Source organism: Xenopus tropicalis, chromosome 4 (genome assembly GCF_000004195.4).
Source record: "Xenopus tropicalis strain Nigerian chromosome 4, UCB_Xtro_10.0, whole genome shotgun sequence".
NCBI classification, from domain to species: domain Eukaryota; kingdom Metazoa; phylum Chordata; class Amphibia; order Anura; family Pipidae; genus Xenopus; species Xenopus tropicalis.
Genome location: NC_030680.2, coordinates 104,067,069 through 104,084,590, shown reverse-complemented (window position 1 = coordinate 104,084,590; position 17,522 = coordinate 104,067,069). Strand labels below are relative to the sequence as shown.

At 40.5% G+C, this 17,522-nt stretch overlaps 1 protein-coding gene across 3 annotated transcripts in view; it reads left to right on the top strand.

The window, feature by feature from the left end:
* Window positions 1-3,741: 3,741 nt before the first annotated feature.
* Window positions 3,742-17,522, top strand: part of fnbp1l (formin binding protein 1 like) — a 64,845-nt gene continuing 51,064 nt past the window's right edge. For 2 of the 3 annotated variants that reach the window (XM_031900013.1, XM_031900012.1), the window contains exon 1: window positions 3,742-3,991. In XM_031900013.1, coding sequence (XP_031755873.1) covers window positions 3,968-3,991 — 24 coding nt within the window. In that variant the 5' untranslated portion in view covers window positions 3,742-3,967. 3 annotated transcript variants of the gene reach the window in all.

Here is a 17,522-nt window from a genome sequence, read left to right as displayed (position 1 = left end):
TCACTGTCATCTGTGGCTAAAATACTATATAGGCAGGGCCGCCATCAGCAGGGGAGATGGGGGACTATTGACCCCGACCTGGTTAAATTCTAAACTGAAGGGGGGCCCAGCCACGTAAAGCAAAGTTACATAAATTGTGTAACTCATAATGTACATAGAGGCTTGTCAAGAAATAACAAGGCAGAGCAGCGTAAGGGCCGTGACACACACTCTCAAGTCGATGCGTATGCCATCCCACCGACGATTTACATTCTAGCCCATGGGATGGCATTGCGGGGAGGTTAGTTGCTGCAACAATGGAGATTTGTCACGGCACGACTAATCTTACCTTAAAGGGACAGGCATGATTGTAGGGTTTAACTTAGCATATATATTCCATTAACTACCAATGAATTACAAACTTAATGTAAACTACACTGACCATTAGTGATGAGCATGTTGACAAGCTGACCCACACCTGGTCTTAACTGTTATAAATAAGAAAAGGAAAGAGAAATATACCTTACACCTCGCATATAATAATTCTGAGAAAACCATGTGGTGTTAAATAAAATAAATAAATATCTATTTGAAACTCAGTACCTTAAGGGGTACATATAAAGAGGGCAGGGGGAGATGCGTAAAAACCGTGATGATTGGCCGGCTTGCTGCCTTTGATAAAGCCCAATATGGGCAAAACACTCGTCAGGCGCTAGTGCTAAATAAGAAATTGATTTGGGAATAGGTGGGCAAGCGGAGGTTGGGGACTGAGTGAGTGAAAGTGCAGAAGACGTGGGCAGGTTGAGGTGATTGGAATCAAGGAAAAGACGCTGGTAGAGACACCGAGAGACGCAGGGAGAGAAGTAGGTAGCCAGAGAGAGCTCAACGCATAGTAAACAAATAACCCACTACACACGCCAATGTAACTAACAATGTGGACTATTTCAATCTAACCATACCAGCAACAGCCCACTCACATGTAATAATAGTACAGGTATGGGATTCCTTATCTGAAAACCCATTATCCAGAAATCTCCCATAGACTCCATTTTAATCAAATAATTCAGAATTTTAAAACGGATTTCCTTTTTCTATGTAGTAATACAATAGTACCTTGTAATTGATCCCAACTAAGATATAAATACTCCTTATTGGATGCAAAACAATCCTGTTGGGTTTAATTCATGTTTTATTGATTTTTTTAGTAGACTTAAGGTATGGAGATCTAAATTACGGAAAAAACCCTTATCCAGAATACCCTTGTCCCGAGCATTCTGGATAACGGGTCCTATACCTGTATAGGGCAATGTCACAAAGCTGTTGAGATGAGTGGTGGAAAGGTGGGAATGTGATATTCCCGATACTACAGACACTCTATACAGCATGTGTTTTAATTGCTTTTAACTACTAATGGGAGTCATTTTCTTTTAGTGTGCTACATTAATAAAAGTTACCTTTCCAGCCAGTCACCTGTTATAATCTGAAACAAAGGATATAAAGGAAGCGCAAATGTCCCTAGCAACCATACTGCCATAGCAATCACAAATGAGTGTTGCAGTATATTCCTTCACTTTATATGTACCCCTTGAGGTACTGAGTTTTAAATACCAATCTTAACTGTTGCCAACCCAAACCCTACCCAACCTGCTAGGGCACTGCCACTAGGGCATTTCAGTGCAGTGCAGTTTCAGGCAGGGTGGGGTGGATCATAGGCAGAATTTGCACTGTCACCCACTAAAGAGGTGTAAAGTCTGCCAGTCGGGCAGGTTCGGCCCAGCCGGCCAACACATCACTACTGATCACCATCTCCTACATTAACTTTTCAGCAGTGGAGTGACTGGTTACTGGGCCCCACAACAAGAGCACCCTAATTTAGGGAACAATATATTTTCCATGAAAATATATTGCAGTTGCTTATCCATCATCCACTGGGTAGTTGCAGAGTCTGTTTTCTCTATAGTTGCTCCCTGTATTTTACCCAGCTTCCGTGCCAATATTTTAATATTTGTAATCTGTTCCTTCAAAAAGTATAAATAAATACCATTTTTATATGCTGAAATTCAGCTGCAACACAGTTCTTCTCTTTCCTCCATGGCAGAGGAGGAGGGACGAAAACAGTGATGTTAGAAATTGTAACAACTTCTCCACAGTTTATAGACAGCATGCAGGAACTACATAACCCACAATGCATTGCACTGCGATGTTCCTTTTCTTATTGACATAATGTTTGCAGGGAATTGTGGGATTTGGAGGATGCAGGCTGAAGGCAGGTTGAGGTCAATCGACTACTGTTACATTTTATCTGAGTCTCAAAGTATTCAGCCAGATCAGAAAAATAACTGGGGGCCAGGCTTAGGTAACTGTTCCAAGTCACAGTATTACATTAAAAATCATGAAAAGGCTACATTTTTAATTAATGTATATATTGCAAAGTTGCTTGAAGTTATGTTTTCTTTGAAAAAGCTTAAGTTGTGTTTGGGTGAAGTTCCTCTTTAAATGATTTGAAAATTTGTATCATAGCAACTGTGGTTAAAAAAACACATCCATCCATCAAGTTCAACCTATTGTCCTAGCAAAGCCTACCTACCTGCTAGCTGATTGTTTGTGTAGCACACACATGGAAGGTGATTAAAAATACTGGTACTATGTTCTTGTGTTTACTGGGGGGGACAGATAACTTGTACACAGCAACAACATTTCTGGTAGGGGCTACAAATTTGGTGTCATTGTCACTTTTTATTACTTACCATTCCATTCAAGCCTTCTCCTATTTAACTCCCAGTCTCTTATTGAAGCCACTGCCTGGTCTCTAAGGTAAGCATGGCCCTAGCCACCAAAGAGCTTCTGAAATTCCACACTAATGTAAATAAAAAACTAAAAAAAAACTAAGAAAATGAAGTTAAGTAGCAGAATGTCTCATCTACATCATACTAAAAAAATCAATGGTTAAAGGGGTGGTCCACCTTCAGGTTAATTTTTAGTATGTTATAGAATGCCCTATTCCTAGCAACTTTTTCATCTGGTCTTCATTTTTTATTTGTTAAAGGTTTTTTTATTATTTGTCTTTCTCTTTTGATTCTTTTCAGCTTTCAAATGGGGGTCACTGACCCAAGCAGCCAAATAATTATTGCTCTGGAAGGCTACAATATTATTGTTATATTTACTTTTTTATCACTTATCTTTCTGTTTAGGCCCTCCTCTATTCATATTCCCATCTCTCTTTCAAACCCCTGACTGGTTGCTAGGTTAAATTCGATCCTAGCAACCAGATAGCTCATAAAATTCCAAACTGGAGAGCAAAATAGTTCAAAAACCAAAAACAATAAAAAATGAAGATCAATTCAGAATAGCGCTCTCTACATCATACTAAAAGTGAATGTAAAGGTGAACAACCCCTTTAATTCAAATCGTCTCACAATACCACATGGAAAGGTGAAGTACCCCATTTAACGTTGCTGACATTAGCCTAGATTCTTTGTTTTTCATATGCCCAGCTTTACGTGGCACTTTCAAGAGCTGGAGGTGGAAATAATGTGCATATCTGCTGCATCTGATTCCTCATCTCAAGCCGCTGTCCATCATTGTGCTTTGAAGTAACGCCAGAAGCAACACGTTATAGAGCTGTGTCAGGGGAAAGGGACATTTTAATTAAAATACTCATAAACACAAAACAAACAATAACAAAGCTGACAGCACAGAAGTCTGCCTAAAGTGCCAGAAAGACAACCTTTGGTACGTCCCTGCTTGGCTCTCTAGGCCTGTCCCCAGACTCCTCCACATCCCTCCTTCTCCCGTCTCTTCCTGCCTATCCCAGCCCCCCTCCCCTCAGCATTCCCGCCCATTCTCTCCTCCCCTTGCTTTCTGCTTCCCTCTCTCTCTCTTCAACCAACACAAGGAAGCAGACACAGGGCACGGAACCGCCCGTCCCCCCTTATACGTACCGTGAAACGGATCTAATTGTTATCCTGCCCGACACCCGGCTGGAGCCATGAGCTGGGGTACTGAGTTGTGGGTGAGTAGAAATCGGCGAGGCGGGCCGGACAGGCGCCCATAGTCTTCTTCCAGGGCGCTTTTGTTTCTTAGGGAGGGAGAGAGGGAGGGGTGTGAAGGTGATGAGAAGCTGCGGAGTAGAACTGCTGTACTCTCCCTGCCAGGTGATTCCGGCGGGGCAGGAGGTGGGGGCTGGTACAGCCTGGTTTCCATATACGTGTAGTTGCTGTTGGACCGGTACTGGGCTTTGCATATTTCCCTTACATACGTGTTACAGCGGTACATAGTGTCTCTAGCTGGATTGGCTCCCACCTATATACGCAAGGGGAGTACAAGGGAGACTTCGGGGTGCGCCCAGCCTCTACCAGGGGAGACAGATTGCTTCCATTCACAGCCTTTTAGTGTATTTTTTCCAAAACCCAAACCTTTTTTATTTTCGCACTTGAACCCTCTTCCCCACCCCAATAAAAAAAGCACTAGGCACCCATGTCTTAATAGCCTCATTATCTCAAACAATAAATTGGGCAGTTACTGGTTCATTGACCTATTAGTATTATGATTTAACCCCATAAAAGCAGCTGTTGCAGCACCTGGTTGTGGGCAAGCGCAAGATATACAAACTGTAATGCTGTGGCCATTCAGGGGCTCTAAATGGCCCATTGCTAATATACGGACCAACCCCCAGCAGCAGTTTGTGTTGTATTGTACTGGTGAATCTCTGGTGGGTGTGGGCAGATACTACAGGTAAAGGGCTGCTTTTGTTTTCCTGCCTGTAACCAAACTGATCACACCCTTCCTTTCATCTCTGCTTGCTGCTGTGAGCTGCATAGTTCTTCTTTATCTGCCTGCTTTATTCTTGCTTGGGAGTCAGAACCCACATGATTGCACTTCAGGCCAGAGGCAAAGAGGAAGGTATGGGATGCTGGGGGTCAGGTCCTTTAGTTGCCAGTCAACTTTATAAATAATCAGTTAAAAGGCTGCAACTTCAACTCAGCTTCCTTTTTTTTCTGTTAGAGACATGGTTTAGCCAAATGGAGCTTTTGTTAGCAGCCAGCTTTGCTCTGTATAATTAAGTTTGCCGAGAAGTTAAGAATGCACGTTGCAAACAAAAGGGAAGACATTTTTAACAGCGCTTGTAATCAGTTTGAGCTTAGAGTTAATTTCATGTTTGTCCTGTGGGACAGAAAGGCATAAACACATTAAAACATTACATAAGGGAACCATGATTTACATGCTTTAAAAAAGGGTCTGTGTCTCTGGTTGATCTTACTGTAGCTTAATTAGTGTGAGCACATGTGGTGAAAATATGGAATGTTAGCACGAGAGAGGAAATGAGTGGAAGCCTGATCCCTGAATCACACTGGAATGGCTTGGGAATTTTGTCTGAATCACCATAAGAGGCTGTGATGGAGAGTTATCACATCTTTTTAAGCTTTAGTCAAAGGTAACAATGCACAGAATTTGAGAAATTGCTAGGCGCCATTTAGAGAATGACAATTTTGCTTGCTAGGAATTCAGATATGTTATGCATGGCAGTGTTGCTGCTTCATTGATATGCCCACATTTAGTCAGACAGTTTTGGTATTCTGTCTTGCCTTGCCTGACTCAGCATCCCCAAACAGAGTTGTAAGATTAGCCCTATGATTCCCCCACAAGGCATCCCTGGACAGTTAAAAAATACCACCTGGCAACAACCGTGTTGGTGCTTTGACGAATCTCTCTCAGGCCAAGTGACTACATCAACCTGATTTGGGCCTGTATGTGGGTGGCCAGAACAGGGGAATACTTTTAGGTGTGTGACCAGCTTAACAGCCTAGCTCCCCCAGCCGCTGTGGTTGTGTTCCTATCACAGCAAGCCACACAGTTGAGGAACAACTATATATATGAATAGTGCTACAGGCCACACTGTGCCTATGGCAGATGCCAACGATGGCAGGCTGACATTGCTCACAGAGTTGTTGTGACCCATTGCATGCTGTGGGATCTTGTTCCAACTGGTTTGCCATTTACCTGGCAACTTGTCGTCTGGCACTGAATGACATTCTACACGGAAACACACACAGCTCTGGAATGCTGGTACTCCCTTGTCAGCAACGTAATTATACAATCTATCTATTACATAGCCTGACTGTCATGTGGACCAACTCACATGGGTAATTCAGATGCAGCAGAAATTGACAGTCACTGAAATTGTTAAATGATAAAGTCTGTGTCTTTCACAGTGAGGTATTTTTAATTGTCATTCATGATTAACAGTAGGTTGGAGCTGATTCTCTTGATACCTAATGTGGCAGTGTCCTCATTGGTTAAATCTTTCTATGAGGGTATCCAGGTGCTTTCCTTGTAGCATACAGTCATTTCAACTTTCACTCTCTCTGGCTGAAGGACATGCTCATTACTTTGTAGTTGCCATGGCAACTGTTCCAAAGCCAGAGAGCTCCTTTTCCCCTGATATGTTGAAAAAAAAAAAAAAACAATTTAATTTTTTTGTATTTTACTAGTGCATGTAAATCACAGTACATTTAATACTATAACCTAAATATGAAAGCTGTCATGTAAGGAGTAGCTGTGTGTTCATACATGACAAATGCCACTCAAATGTAGTTTTTTTTTTCTATGTATTCCCCTCACTGATTGACTTTTTTTTTTTTTTAAAGAAAATTCTTTACTGAAATTATAGATAAAATATTGTGCAATTCCAATTTAGGGTGAAAACAGACAGGGTTGATTAGTCAGCAAAGTTTTTAAAATCTAGTCACGATGACCACCGCTAGAGTATTTAATCCTTAAAAGGATTCTGTCATGATTTTTATGGTGTACTTTTTATTTCTATATTACACTGATTACATAGCAAATAATTCACTCTACCGTTTACTATTTTATTCTTGAACCAACAATTTTTTCAGTTGTAATATAGGTGTGTAGGCCTTAGTGCATTGTGCCTGATTCTGAGCTTTCAGAAAGAGCCAGAGCTACACATTAGAACTGCTTTCAGATAACCTGTTGTTTATCCTACTGCCATGTAACTGGAGGAGTCCCAAGCTGGACTTGGATTTCTTACTATTGAGTAAGAAACAACTTGTTCTACTTGTTCTCCTGTTGTTCTGCTGATCGGCTGCTGTGGGGGAAGGGGGGAGATATTACTCCAACTTGCAGCGCAGCAGTAAAGTTTCACTGAAGTTTGTTAGAATACAGGTCACAAGGCTGTAGCACCATGGGAAATGAAGGATATGGGTAGCCCCATATTTAACCCATGTTAAAAGTTTGTTAAAACTTTATTAAGACACATGGTACACTTGGTAACACATGTAACATACTAATGGCTACAGAGTTCAGTGAGTACAGGTTTCTAAAATATTACTCTGGGGAATCCAGAGGACTTCCCAGCAGTTCTCTGTTTTTCTGTGTTATTGCCACTTTCCTGACTGTCAGAAATTTTTTTAAAAGGGAAATTTTATTCTTTTGGCACAGTATGGTAATGTCGGAAAGCTATCCAGTTGCATCTTTGCTGTTGCTTGATGATTTTGTCCTGTACTTCACTGACCTCCATTGGTATCTGGTATGTGTGGACACTTTTGTATTTTTCTGTCCATTTGGGCTAGTTAAAATGAGGAAGGTGAACAATTTCTTTCATTGCATAAAAAAAAAAATTAGACAGACATCCCCTTAAGAATCCCTTAGGGAAAAAAACACACAAAACCAGTATACATTAATTTGGGGTGCTTAGGCTGTACATGTACATGTACATGTACATGTACAGCATAATGATTTTGCTTAAAACCATCAAAATGAATCTGCTTCCCATGTTTAAGTTTTTAAATAGATGCAATTCTTATTGCTAAAGGGATTATTGTTGTTACATATGTCTTTTTCTTTTCAGTCTGGCTTCTATAGTGAAGCAGATCATAGGGAACATAATTAGTGGGATCAAACAAAGCAGATTACTGCAGTTGACAAAGCCACTGTGATAGAAATCAGTTGATCTCTTTTCAAGCCAGAGGGGATGAAACAACATCTCCTCAACACAGCACTAATGTTAGAAACCCCTTGAATTTATTATTTATCACACTGAAACAATAATAAAAAATTCCCATAATAAATTGTGTTGATCACTATTCAATTACCATTGAGAGGTTATAGTAACCCAGTGGTTAGGTTGGATGCCTTTCTAGCAATGAAGAAAACTAATTATATATGATCGAAAATCAGTAGTAATTGATCTTTTGAGCAATATTTTGCAGTGTGGGTTTTTTCCAAATCTGTTTACAGTGAAATACTGCTCACTGGTACCTTTATCTCTCTGAAATACAGAAGGAAGCACCCATAGAAGCATCATTTGGAGTTCAAATGGTGCAGTGTTGACTAGTGCCCATATCTATCTGTTGCTAGTGCTTGCAGGCACACAAAGCAGCACCTCTTAGTGCTTTTATGGGATCTGAAGGGGTAAAAACCCAGTATTGGTGACACTGCTACAGTTTGCTTGACTTTATAGGAAGGGGCAATAGGAATGTCACTAGTAGGGAGAAGTTCTCTTAAAAAAAAAAAAAAAAAAAAGAGAGAGAGAGATTTGATTTATGTTGGTGTATCTAAATGCTAGGATGTTCCTGACTGGTAATGGGAACCGTGCATGCTAAATAAAAGTAATCGTGTGGAAGACTTAAAAGTTACATAAAGTTACACAGGGTTGAAAAAAGACCAGAGTCCATCAAGTTCAACCCTTCAAAGTAGGGATGCAAGGAATCCCAGATTCAGTTCGGGATTGGGGCCGAATCCAGCCTTTTTTTTTTTTTTTTGAAGGATTTGGTTTCTGCCGAAAGGTTAAATGGTAGGGGAAAAAATTTTTTTGCCGCGCACGTGCCAAATTTTAACCCTTCACAATCCTAATTAGCATATGCTGATTAGGATTCTAATTCAAGTCGGGATTCGGCAGAATCTGTCGGGTGGGGGGTGGTTCCGCCAAACCCAAAAAAGTGGGTTTGGTGCATCCCTACTTCAAAGTAAACGCAGCACTTGTCAGATATCATAAAGGGCAGTCAAAGGCAATGACATATGGTATAGTAGGAAAAGGAAGAGAGGAAGGACTGGTGCTTAAAGTAAGTGTGCTTAGATTTGTGGGCCAGTGCAGGGAATGAAATTTATAATGAAGCAAGAGAGGGAATGGCTGGTATTTGTGCATGATTGTGAAAATGCTGTGTGATGCATGGCCATGAGCATATTTGGTGTAAATGGTTTTGTATAAAACTGGACATACATGCGCAAAGGAAAGCTGCCAACTTGGTTTGGGGGTCTGTATACGGTACCTTCTGATGAGTCTTCTGGATCGGTATCTGATCAGAATTTTGCCAGATAATGATTGGGCTGGGTCACAGAAGGGCCAGATCTGAGTGTTGATGTGACCCCCCCTCTTGATGGAATTACCATAGGCTCCTCTTATGGTCCAATCATTTACCAGGGCCGCTAGTTTATCAGATTAGCTCAGTTTGAGTCGCCATGTGTTTGACCATGTTGGGCAAAGATCACCAAACAAGTGAATCTATTCGTATGGCTTGCTTTAGGACGGGGCAAAGAAATAATGTACCACCAACTAAAATTTATAGGAGTTTAGTCATCTAAGAATTTTGTAACCTTTCTTTGCACGCATGCTAAACTGGATTTGTTTTTATAAATTAGGTATAAATATACACACTATCAGGAAGTGCCATTTACCTGTTTTTAAAAATGTCTTATTTCTACTTATATAATGTATGGCCGCTTTCCGAAATTATCAACTCTTATTTGCTTGTTAATTAATCTTAGTGTTTTGTGTTATTTAATTCTGAGATTATTGGTGTTCACTTAAGAAGTGCAGAAGTATTAATTTGTTTCTATAGGTGGCCATACGTGCACAGATATTACAGGTATAGGATCCCTTATCTGGAAACCCTTTATCAAGGTCTGAACCTTGTAGTTGATCCCAACTAAGATATAATTAATCCTTATTGGATGCAAAACAATCCTGCTGGGTTTAAATGATGATTAAATGATTTTTTAGAAGACTTAAGGTATGGAGATCCAAATTACGGAAAGATCCCTTATATGGACAGCCCCAGGTCCCAAGATTCTGGATAACAGGTCCTATACATGTATCATAATCTGTGGGTGTATGGTGAAAGATGAGGCGACCAATATCAGTAAAAGCCTTGGATAACGGTCGCCTTGTTGATTGGGTAGGACTGAAAATTTTGATCGGGTGCCTTTGAAATTTCCTGAACATTGTTACTGAACGTTACTGGCGAATAGTCAGGGTTAAAAAAATTTGTTTTTACCTTTATATCTGACAATTCAGCTCTTAAGGGCTTTGGCACACGAGGAAGTTTAGTTGCCCGCGACAAATCTCCCTTGTTGCGGGCGACTAAACTCCCCTATATGACATCCCACTGGCGAAAATGTAGATTGCCGGTGGGATGGCATACGCAGCGAGAGGCAACTTCGGAGATAACGCGCCGCGTATGCCATCCCAACGGGGATTTACATCTTCGCCGGTGGGATGTCATATCGGGGAGATTAGTCGCCCACAACAAGGGAGTTTTGTCGCGGGCGACTAATCTCCCCGTGTACCAGAGCCCTAACATTAGTAGAGTAGACAAACGTTGGATTGTAATGGTAGTTTGCATGGCCACCTTAAGGGCTCTGGCACACGAGTTAAACTCCCCGATATGACATCCCACCGGCGAAAATGTAAATCGCCGGTGGGATGGCATACGCGGCGCCGCAAATTGCGGAAATCGCTGAAGTTGCCTCCAGAGCCCTAAGTGAGCTAGGTCTGTGGGCTCATGCTTTTATAGGCACTTCTTTGTGACTTCTAATAGCATTATAATTTATGGTAGGGGGTACATAATTCTTTCTCTCTTGCATACCAGGTTTCTAAAGCAAAACAATGATTATGCAGTTTTTTTACGTTGCTCTTTCTCTCTTTGTGTTGGTACACTGATTTTGTAGTTGAGGTGAATTCATTTCTGTTTATGACATGTAACAAGGAGATTGAGGGTGCTATCAGAGAGAATCTTATCAGCCTTGTACCTAATAGGTAAGGTATAAAGGATGTATGCTGTATACACAGGTGTTGTGCAACTGAGGGAGGAGGTGCACGTTTCAACTGAATTCTGTGTAAGTCAGCCTGCAACTTCCCATGAGGTTAACCCTTCCCAAATTAGCTACATGTTTCCTATTCAATGTGTCGTCATAATTAAGCTTAAAACATTTTGCGCATAATTTTGGATATCTTTTGGGCAAGTATAAAGTTAAAAATAATTAAACAGTTTTATTTCATCTTGCATTTAATCAAGTTTAATCCCCTCCCTCTTACTAAAGGAACAGTGTAAAGAATAAATACACTTATTCCTTTAGAGAATACATATCTTTTTAAGGCATACCCACCTCATGCAATAAAAGCCTTTAAAGGGGTGGTTCACCTTTAAAGGTGGCCATACATGTAGCAAATTCAGGGCTGAATCGTCAGATATGGAGGTAGAAACAATAGATATTCTACCACCTTCTGCTGATTTTAGCCTTGAACGTAGATTTTGCTCGGGTGGGATCAACGAGTCAACCGATATCCACAGTCTTTTGCGATATCGGTCATCTCGTCGAGCCGCGATACACTCACTGAATATTTTCCAAAACAAGGTTTTTTACTATATTATTGGTGCGTGTATGGCCACCTAAATTTAACTTTTAGTATGTTATAGGATGGCCAATTCTAAGCAACTTTCCAATTGCTCTTAGTTATTTATTTTTTATAGTTTTGGAATTATTAGCATTCCTTAGCAGCCAGCAGCCAAAAACGTTTGCTCTGTGAGGCTACAGTTTTAATGTTATTGTTGCTTTTTATTACATATTTTTGTATTCAGGTTCTCGCCTATCCATATTCCAGTCTCTCATTATAACCACTCCCTGGTTGCTAAGGTAATTTGGACCCTAGGATCCAGGTAGCTGCTGAAATTTCAAACGGGAGAGCTGACAAAAAAAAAGTCAAGTAATTAAAAAAAAAAAAAAAAAAACTACAAAAAATGAAGACCAACTGCAAATTGTCTCAATTGCGTATGGATTGCTATAGGTAACTAGACCTGTAGAAAAGTTTTCAAATTTTATTACATAACCCCTATAACCCAGATATTTGCTAGTATTGCTTAACATGGCATACAGGGGGTATAATCTCTGTACTTAGACATACATTATGTATGTATGTATAACTTTATTTATAAAGCGCCACAAGGGTACGCAGCACTGTCCAATCTTACAATATACAAAATGACACACAGGGAGGACACGTGTTATAATAAATACAATTAATAATTATAAATACACAGGGAGTAAGTGCCATGTGGTATGAGACACAGTAGGATATATATCTTTATTTATAAAGCGCAACTTATGTAAGCAGTGCTGTACAGTAGAATAGATTAATACAACAGGGGGTTATTAAAATAATAAATACAAAGTATAACAATAAATACAAATAAATACAAGGTACAGTTGCAATAAGTTAAGTATCAAAGAGACGAAAGGGATAGAGGTCCCTGCCCCATAGAGCTTACAATCTAAATGGGAGGGTAACTTACAGACACAAATAGGCAAATATAAGTGCTGTAGGTTATAGTGGGTGACACTGCAATATAAGTACCAGTTCCCAGTTCAGTTGCTGTGCGAGTGCTCTAAAGAAGTAGTCTTTGAGTTTAGCTATAAGAAGACTGAGGTAGGATTCTCTCCAGAGGAAATCAGGGAGGGCATTCCAAATGTAAGGGGCAGAAAGGTTTAAGGCGGAAAACGGCAGTAGTAGTGGGGGGTGCAACCCAGCGGTTGCTCTGCGAGGAGCGGTGGAGTCGGCCAGGAACTTATGGAGACACAAGAGAAGAGATCTAGTGAGAAGCAGAGGACTGGAGGTCTTTGAACGTAAAGAGAAGGAGTTTGTATATTATTCCCAATTATGCCAAAACATGACTGTTATGACCATATTTAATATATCTATAACTGTATTTTGAGCTTATGAGGTGGTGGCAACTTTGAGTTGAGTAGTTGCAGTGGACTTAAAGGAACAGTAACACCAAAAAATGAAAGCGTATAAAAGTAATAACAATATAATGTACTGTTGCCCTGCATTGCTACAACTGGTGTGTTTGCCTCAGAAAGACTACTATAGTTTATATAAGTTAGCTACTGTGTAGCCATGGTGGCAACCATTCAAAGGTGAAAAGGCACAGGTTACTTAGCAGATAACGGATAAACCCCCATTATATGGGGCTTATCTACTAGTTATCTGCTATGTAACCTGTGCTTTTTCTCTTTTTTTCCAGCTTGAATGGCTGCCCCCGTGGCTACACAGCAGCTTATTTATATAGTAGTATTTCTGTAGCAAAAACACCAGTTTTTTGCAGAGCAACAGCACATTATATTTTAATTACTTTAAAACACTTTAATTTTTTGATGTTACTGTTCCTTTAAGGTTAAAGGAGACATATTCTATAAAAATTAACAATGTACCAGGGAATTGTACTCCTCTAGATATAGAAGGATTGTGCTAAAAAGTTGTGTTTTGGACTGATTTGTTGAGAAATTCGCCCAAAACCCCACTAGCCCCGCCCATCCATTTCACTTCCTGCTGGCTGAGTTCTCTGGATGAGCTGGGGAGCCGGCAGCCCTCCGTACACTGCACTGTAGGATAGGAACCAATCAGCAGCTAGGCTGACCTGATAGGGAACTGAAGCCTGTCTGTGCTTGTGTGAGTGCAGGGCTGTGATTGGCTCTCCCCCTCCTACTGTGCTTTTGGCAGGGACCGTTATGACACGCCCACCTTTCATTTCAAACTCTGACAGAGAAGTGATATGATCTATAGGGAGCTCCAATAAAGGGGCCATTTTTACAGATAGGATAAATTTTTAGCACAAAGTTAAACCAGCACCGTATATTATTCACAATTGCCTACAAAATTAGGGTTTTTCCCATTTATCCAATATGTCTCCTTTAAGGGCTGTGGCACACGGGGAGATTAGTCGCGGGTGACTAATCTCCCCGCAATGACATCCACCGTATATCGGTGGTGGGATGGCATACGCGGCGCCGCGATTTGCCCAAGTTACCGAAGTTTCTTCTCAAGGCAACTGCGGCAAATCGCGGCACCGCGTATGCCATCCCACCACCGATTTACATTCTAGCCGGTGGCATGGCATTGCGGGGAGATTAGTCACCCATGGCAACGGAGATTTGTTTACGGCGTGACTAATCTCCCCATGTGTCACGGCCCTTAATGTACATTGATACTCCAAAAAAGCCAGAGTTTGGGCTAACAGTTCTTCATATAACATGTTGTACCTTACAATAAAATTAAGGCATGGGGATGCTGAACTAATCGCAGAAATATTTCATGTTCTGAGAAACTCTTAGCCATCTGTTTTTAATTGCTGTGGGACGCGTCGTTTCTGTACAAAATATAGATGCCTAATACAAAAGTGCAACCTCAAAACTTAGTCCTATAGAGGCAAATGAGAGTTCTGCAACAGGAATGTAAAGGGACAGTATTAAAGGAACAGTAACACCAAAAAATGCAAGTGTATAAAAGAAATTCCAATATAATGTACTGCTGCCCTGCACTGGTACAACTGGTGTGTTTGCCTCAGAAACACTACTATGGTTTATATAAACAAAGCTGCTGTGTAGCCATGGGGGCAGCCATTCAAAGGCGAAAAGGCACAGGCACTTAGCAGATAACAGATAAAACACTATTGTATTCTACAGAGCTTATCTGTTATCTGCTATGTAACCTGTGCCTTTTCTCCTTTTTTCCAGCTTGAATGGCTGCCCCCGTGGCTACACAGCAGCTTATTTATATAAACTATATGGATGGCAGACGCGTCGGCGCGATTTCGCGCAAATCGCCTCGCGAGTCTTTTTTTTCGGTGATTTCCTGAAATCGCCCCGCTGCGTCTGCCATCCCGCCGACAACTTACATGTTCGCCGGTGGGATGGCAGGGGTAGGCAACTCGGGGAGATTAGTCGCCCACGAATAGGGAGTTTTGCCGCGGGCGACTAATCTCCCCGTGTGCCAGAGCCCTAAACTGTGCCTATTCTTCTTTTTTCTAGTTTGGCTGCCCCCATGGCTACACTGGAGCTCATTTATATAAACTATAGTAGGGTTTATAAAGAAAACAATCTTTTACCAGCCCAGGGCAACAGTAAACTAAATTTTATTCGCTTTAACACATTTTCAGTTTTTGGTGTTACTGTTCCTTTAATTAAATTGTCAGTGGTTTTAAAGTTATTTGCCAAAGTAGTTTTAACTGAAGGCAGCAAGTTGGACTTGAACTTATTCAGGTAGGTGTTAGCTGAAACTTACTGAAGTAAAAAGTATAATCAAGTCACAATGGTACCATGAATCTCATTGTGGCATGTTTTTTTTCTTAAATTACATGACTGGAAGTGTGAATTGTTGTAAAAGAGTCAGGGTAAGGATAGTAAAGCAATGGTAGTAGGCCCCCTTCTCTGTTTAGGCAAGGTTGTTCCAGTTTGGCATAAATGGCCTCCTTCGTGCCTCTTTTAAACAAAACCATGTGTGAGGTTGGATTGTCATTTCCCAAACTATCTGGCCAGTTTAAACTGAGATGCTGGAAAACAGTGCTGAAAAATGTGGGAATTGCCATTTGAACTGGGGTTCCCATTGTGCCCTTACAAAGGAATGAATGGGTTTTAGTTTGAATATAGGAAATCTATAAGAACTATAGAATGACAAAGGGCAGTTTGTGGGTGCTTGATGAACAGATACAAACTTCAAATTTAAAAAAGCAAAACACTAAATTTTGCACTTTATAGTGTAAAGGTGGCCATATACGTAGCAATGATGATCCACTGACATTCAGGGCTGAATTGCCAGATATGGAGGTAGAAACAATAGAAATTATACCTCCACCTGCTGATTTAGCCTTAAATGTAGATTTTGCTTGGGCGCCTTCAATGGCACCCAATCAAAATCTTTTAACCTGGCTGATCGAGAACATGACTGATATCCGCAGCCTTCTGCGATATCGGTCGACTCTTTGTGCTGCCATACACGCACTGAATATTGTACGAAGCGAGGTTTTGTACAATTATATCGGTGCGTGTATGGCCAGGCATTACTGTTGCTTTAACAGAGTTTACTGACCAAAACCTATAGAGTCAACTGCCTTCGATTAGATTCATATAAACGAAACTGTCCACTGATTGACTTTTCTCCATTGTGATCCTCTCCTTTTTGGCAGATTATTTGGTTAATTTATTCAGAAGCCCTAAATCATTAGATTGTATGGTCACTTGATGACCTGATTGTCCTGATATGCTTGTTGCACTGAAGGGCAATATCCAAAACACAGAAAATGGCAGGTATAGGCAACCTTGTGTCATCTGTAACATTTTGCAGATTTGTAGTATTGCGCAGATATATTTATATATGTAGAAATAAAGCTGCCACTGCGCATCTAGAAGAATTATTTATTGTAGTTTTACAGTATTATTATAGTAGTTTATAACTTTTTTGCTAGGGCTGAGTACAAGAGAAAACCACTGCCTTTAGATGACTGGGGACAATATGTCTGCAGAAATATTATATCAATTTATACTACATTTACTTGCACACATACACATATAATTGTTTATATTAAGGTATCATTTAAAAAACAGTTTGTCTGCATGTTTTGACCATTTGTGTGGTGTGATTGGAACATTGCTGGAAGGCTCTTCAGGTTTTTCTGCATAGCAAAATCCCTGTCCCCAGCAGGATGTGCATTTAGAGCCGAGTAAGGTCGGCTTTTGTTTTTTAGGAACGATCTGTCCTGGTATGTTTAGAAAAAAAATCCCTTTCACATTACTCATGATCTTAGACTGTCTTCTTTGTTAGGGCTATGTTTCCTTGTAGACTGTTGCACATTCTTAAAACAAATACCATATCTGCTCAGTATTCAGGGAGGTCTAACGCTCATACAGTATTTAGTGAACCAAAAGAGCTATCTTTGTACAAGCAGTTTGTCATTATTAACTAGTTAGTATATTAAAACATCAGCAGGCAGCCACACAGGTTAGTTAACCTGGTGTGTCATAATGTGTAACCTTTATAACACTGTAAAAAGTTTAATAATGGGAATGTAACAGTGTTCAGGCTGGGACACTGTTCAGGCTGCTAAACAATGTGCCACTGATCTAACAAAAAATATGATTAAATAAAATAATCCAGAGCTGTCCAGCTGGAGGCTAGAGACACTATTGCCTGTTCAAGAGCTCTATAAACATATTTGTATGACATCATCCTTTTAATATCATTTGGCCCAGAAATGTGTAATTTAAATTAGTAGCCACCCACATCAAATGGTTTGCACTGCTGCCTTGCAGCTATATGTTCCTAGGTTTAATTTCAGCTGGAACGTGATCTGCAAGGAGTTATGTTCTTCCTGTGCTTGTGGGGTTCCTCACACACTCTGAAAACGTAAAACCTGATTAATTGGTTCTGATAAAAATCAACCTTAGTGTGGTTGGGACCTTATCACATTTAA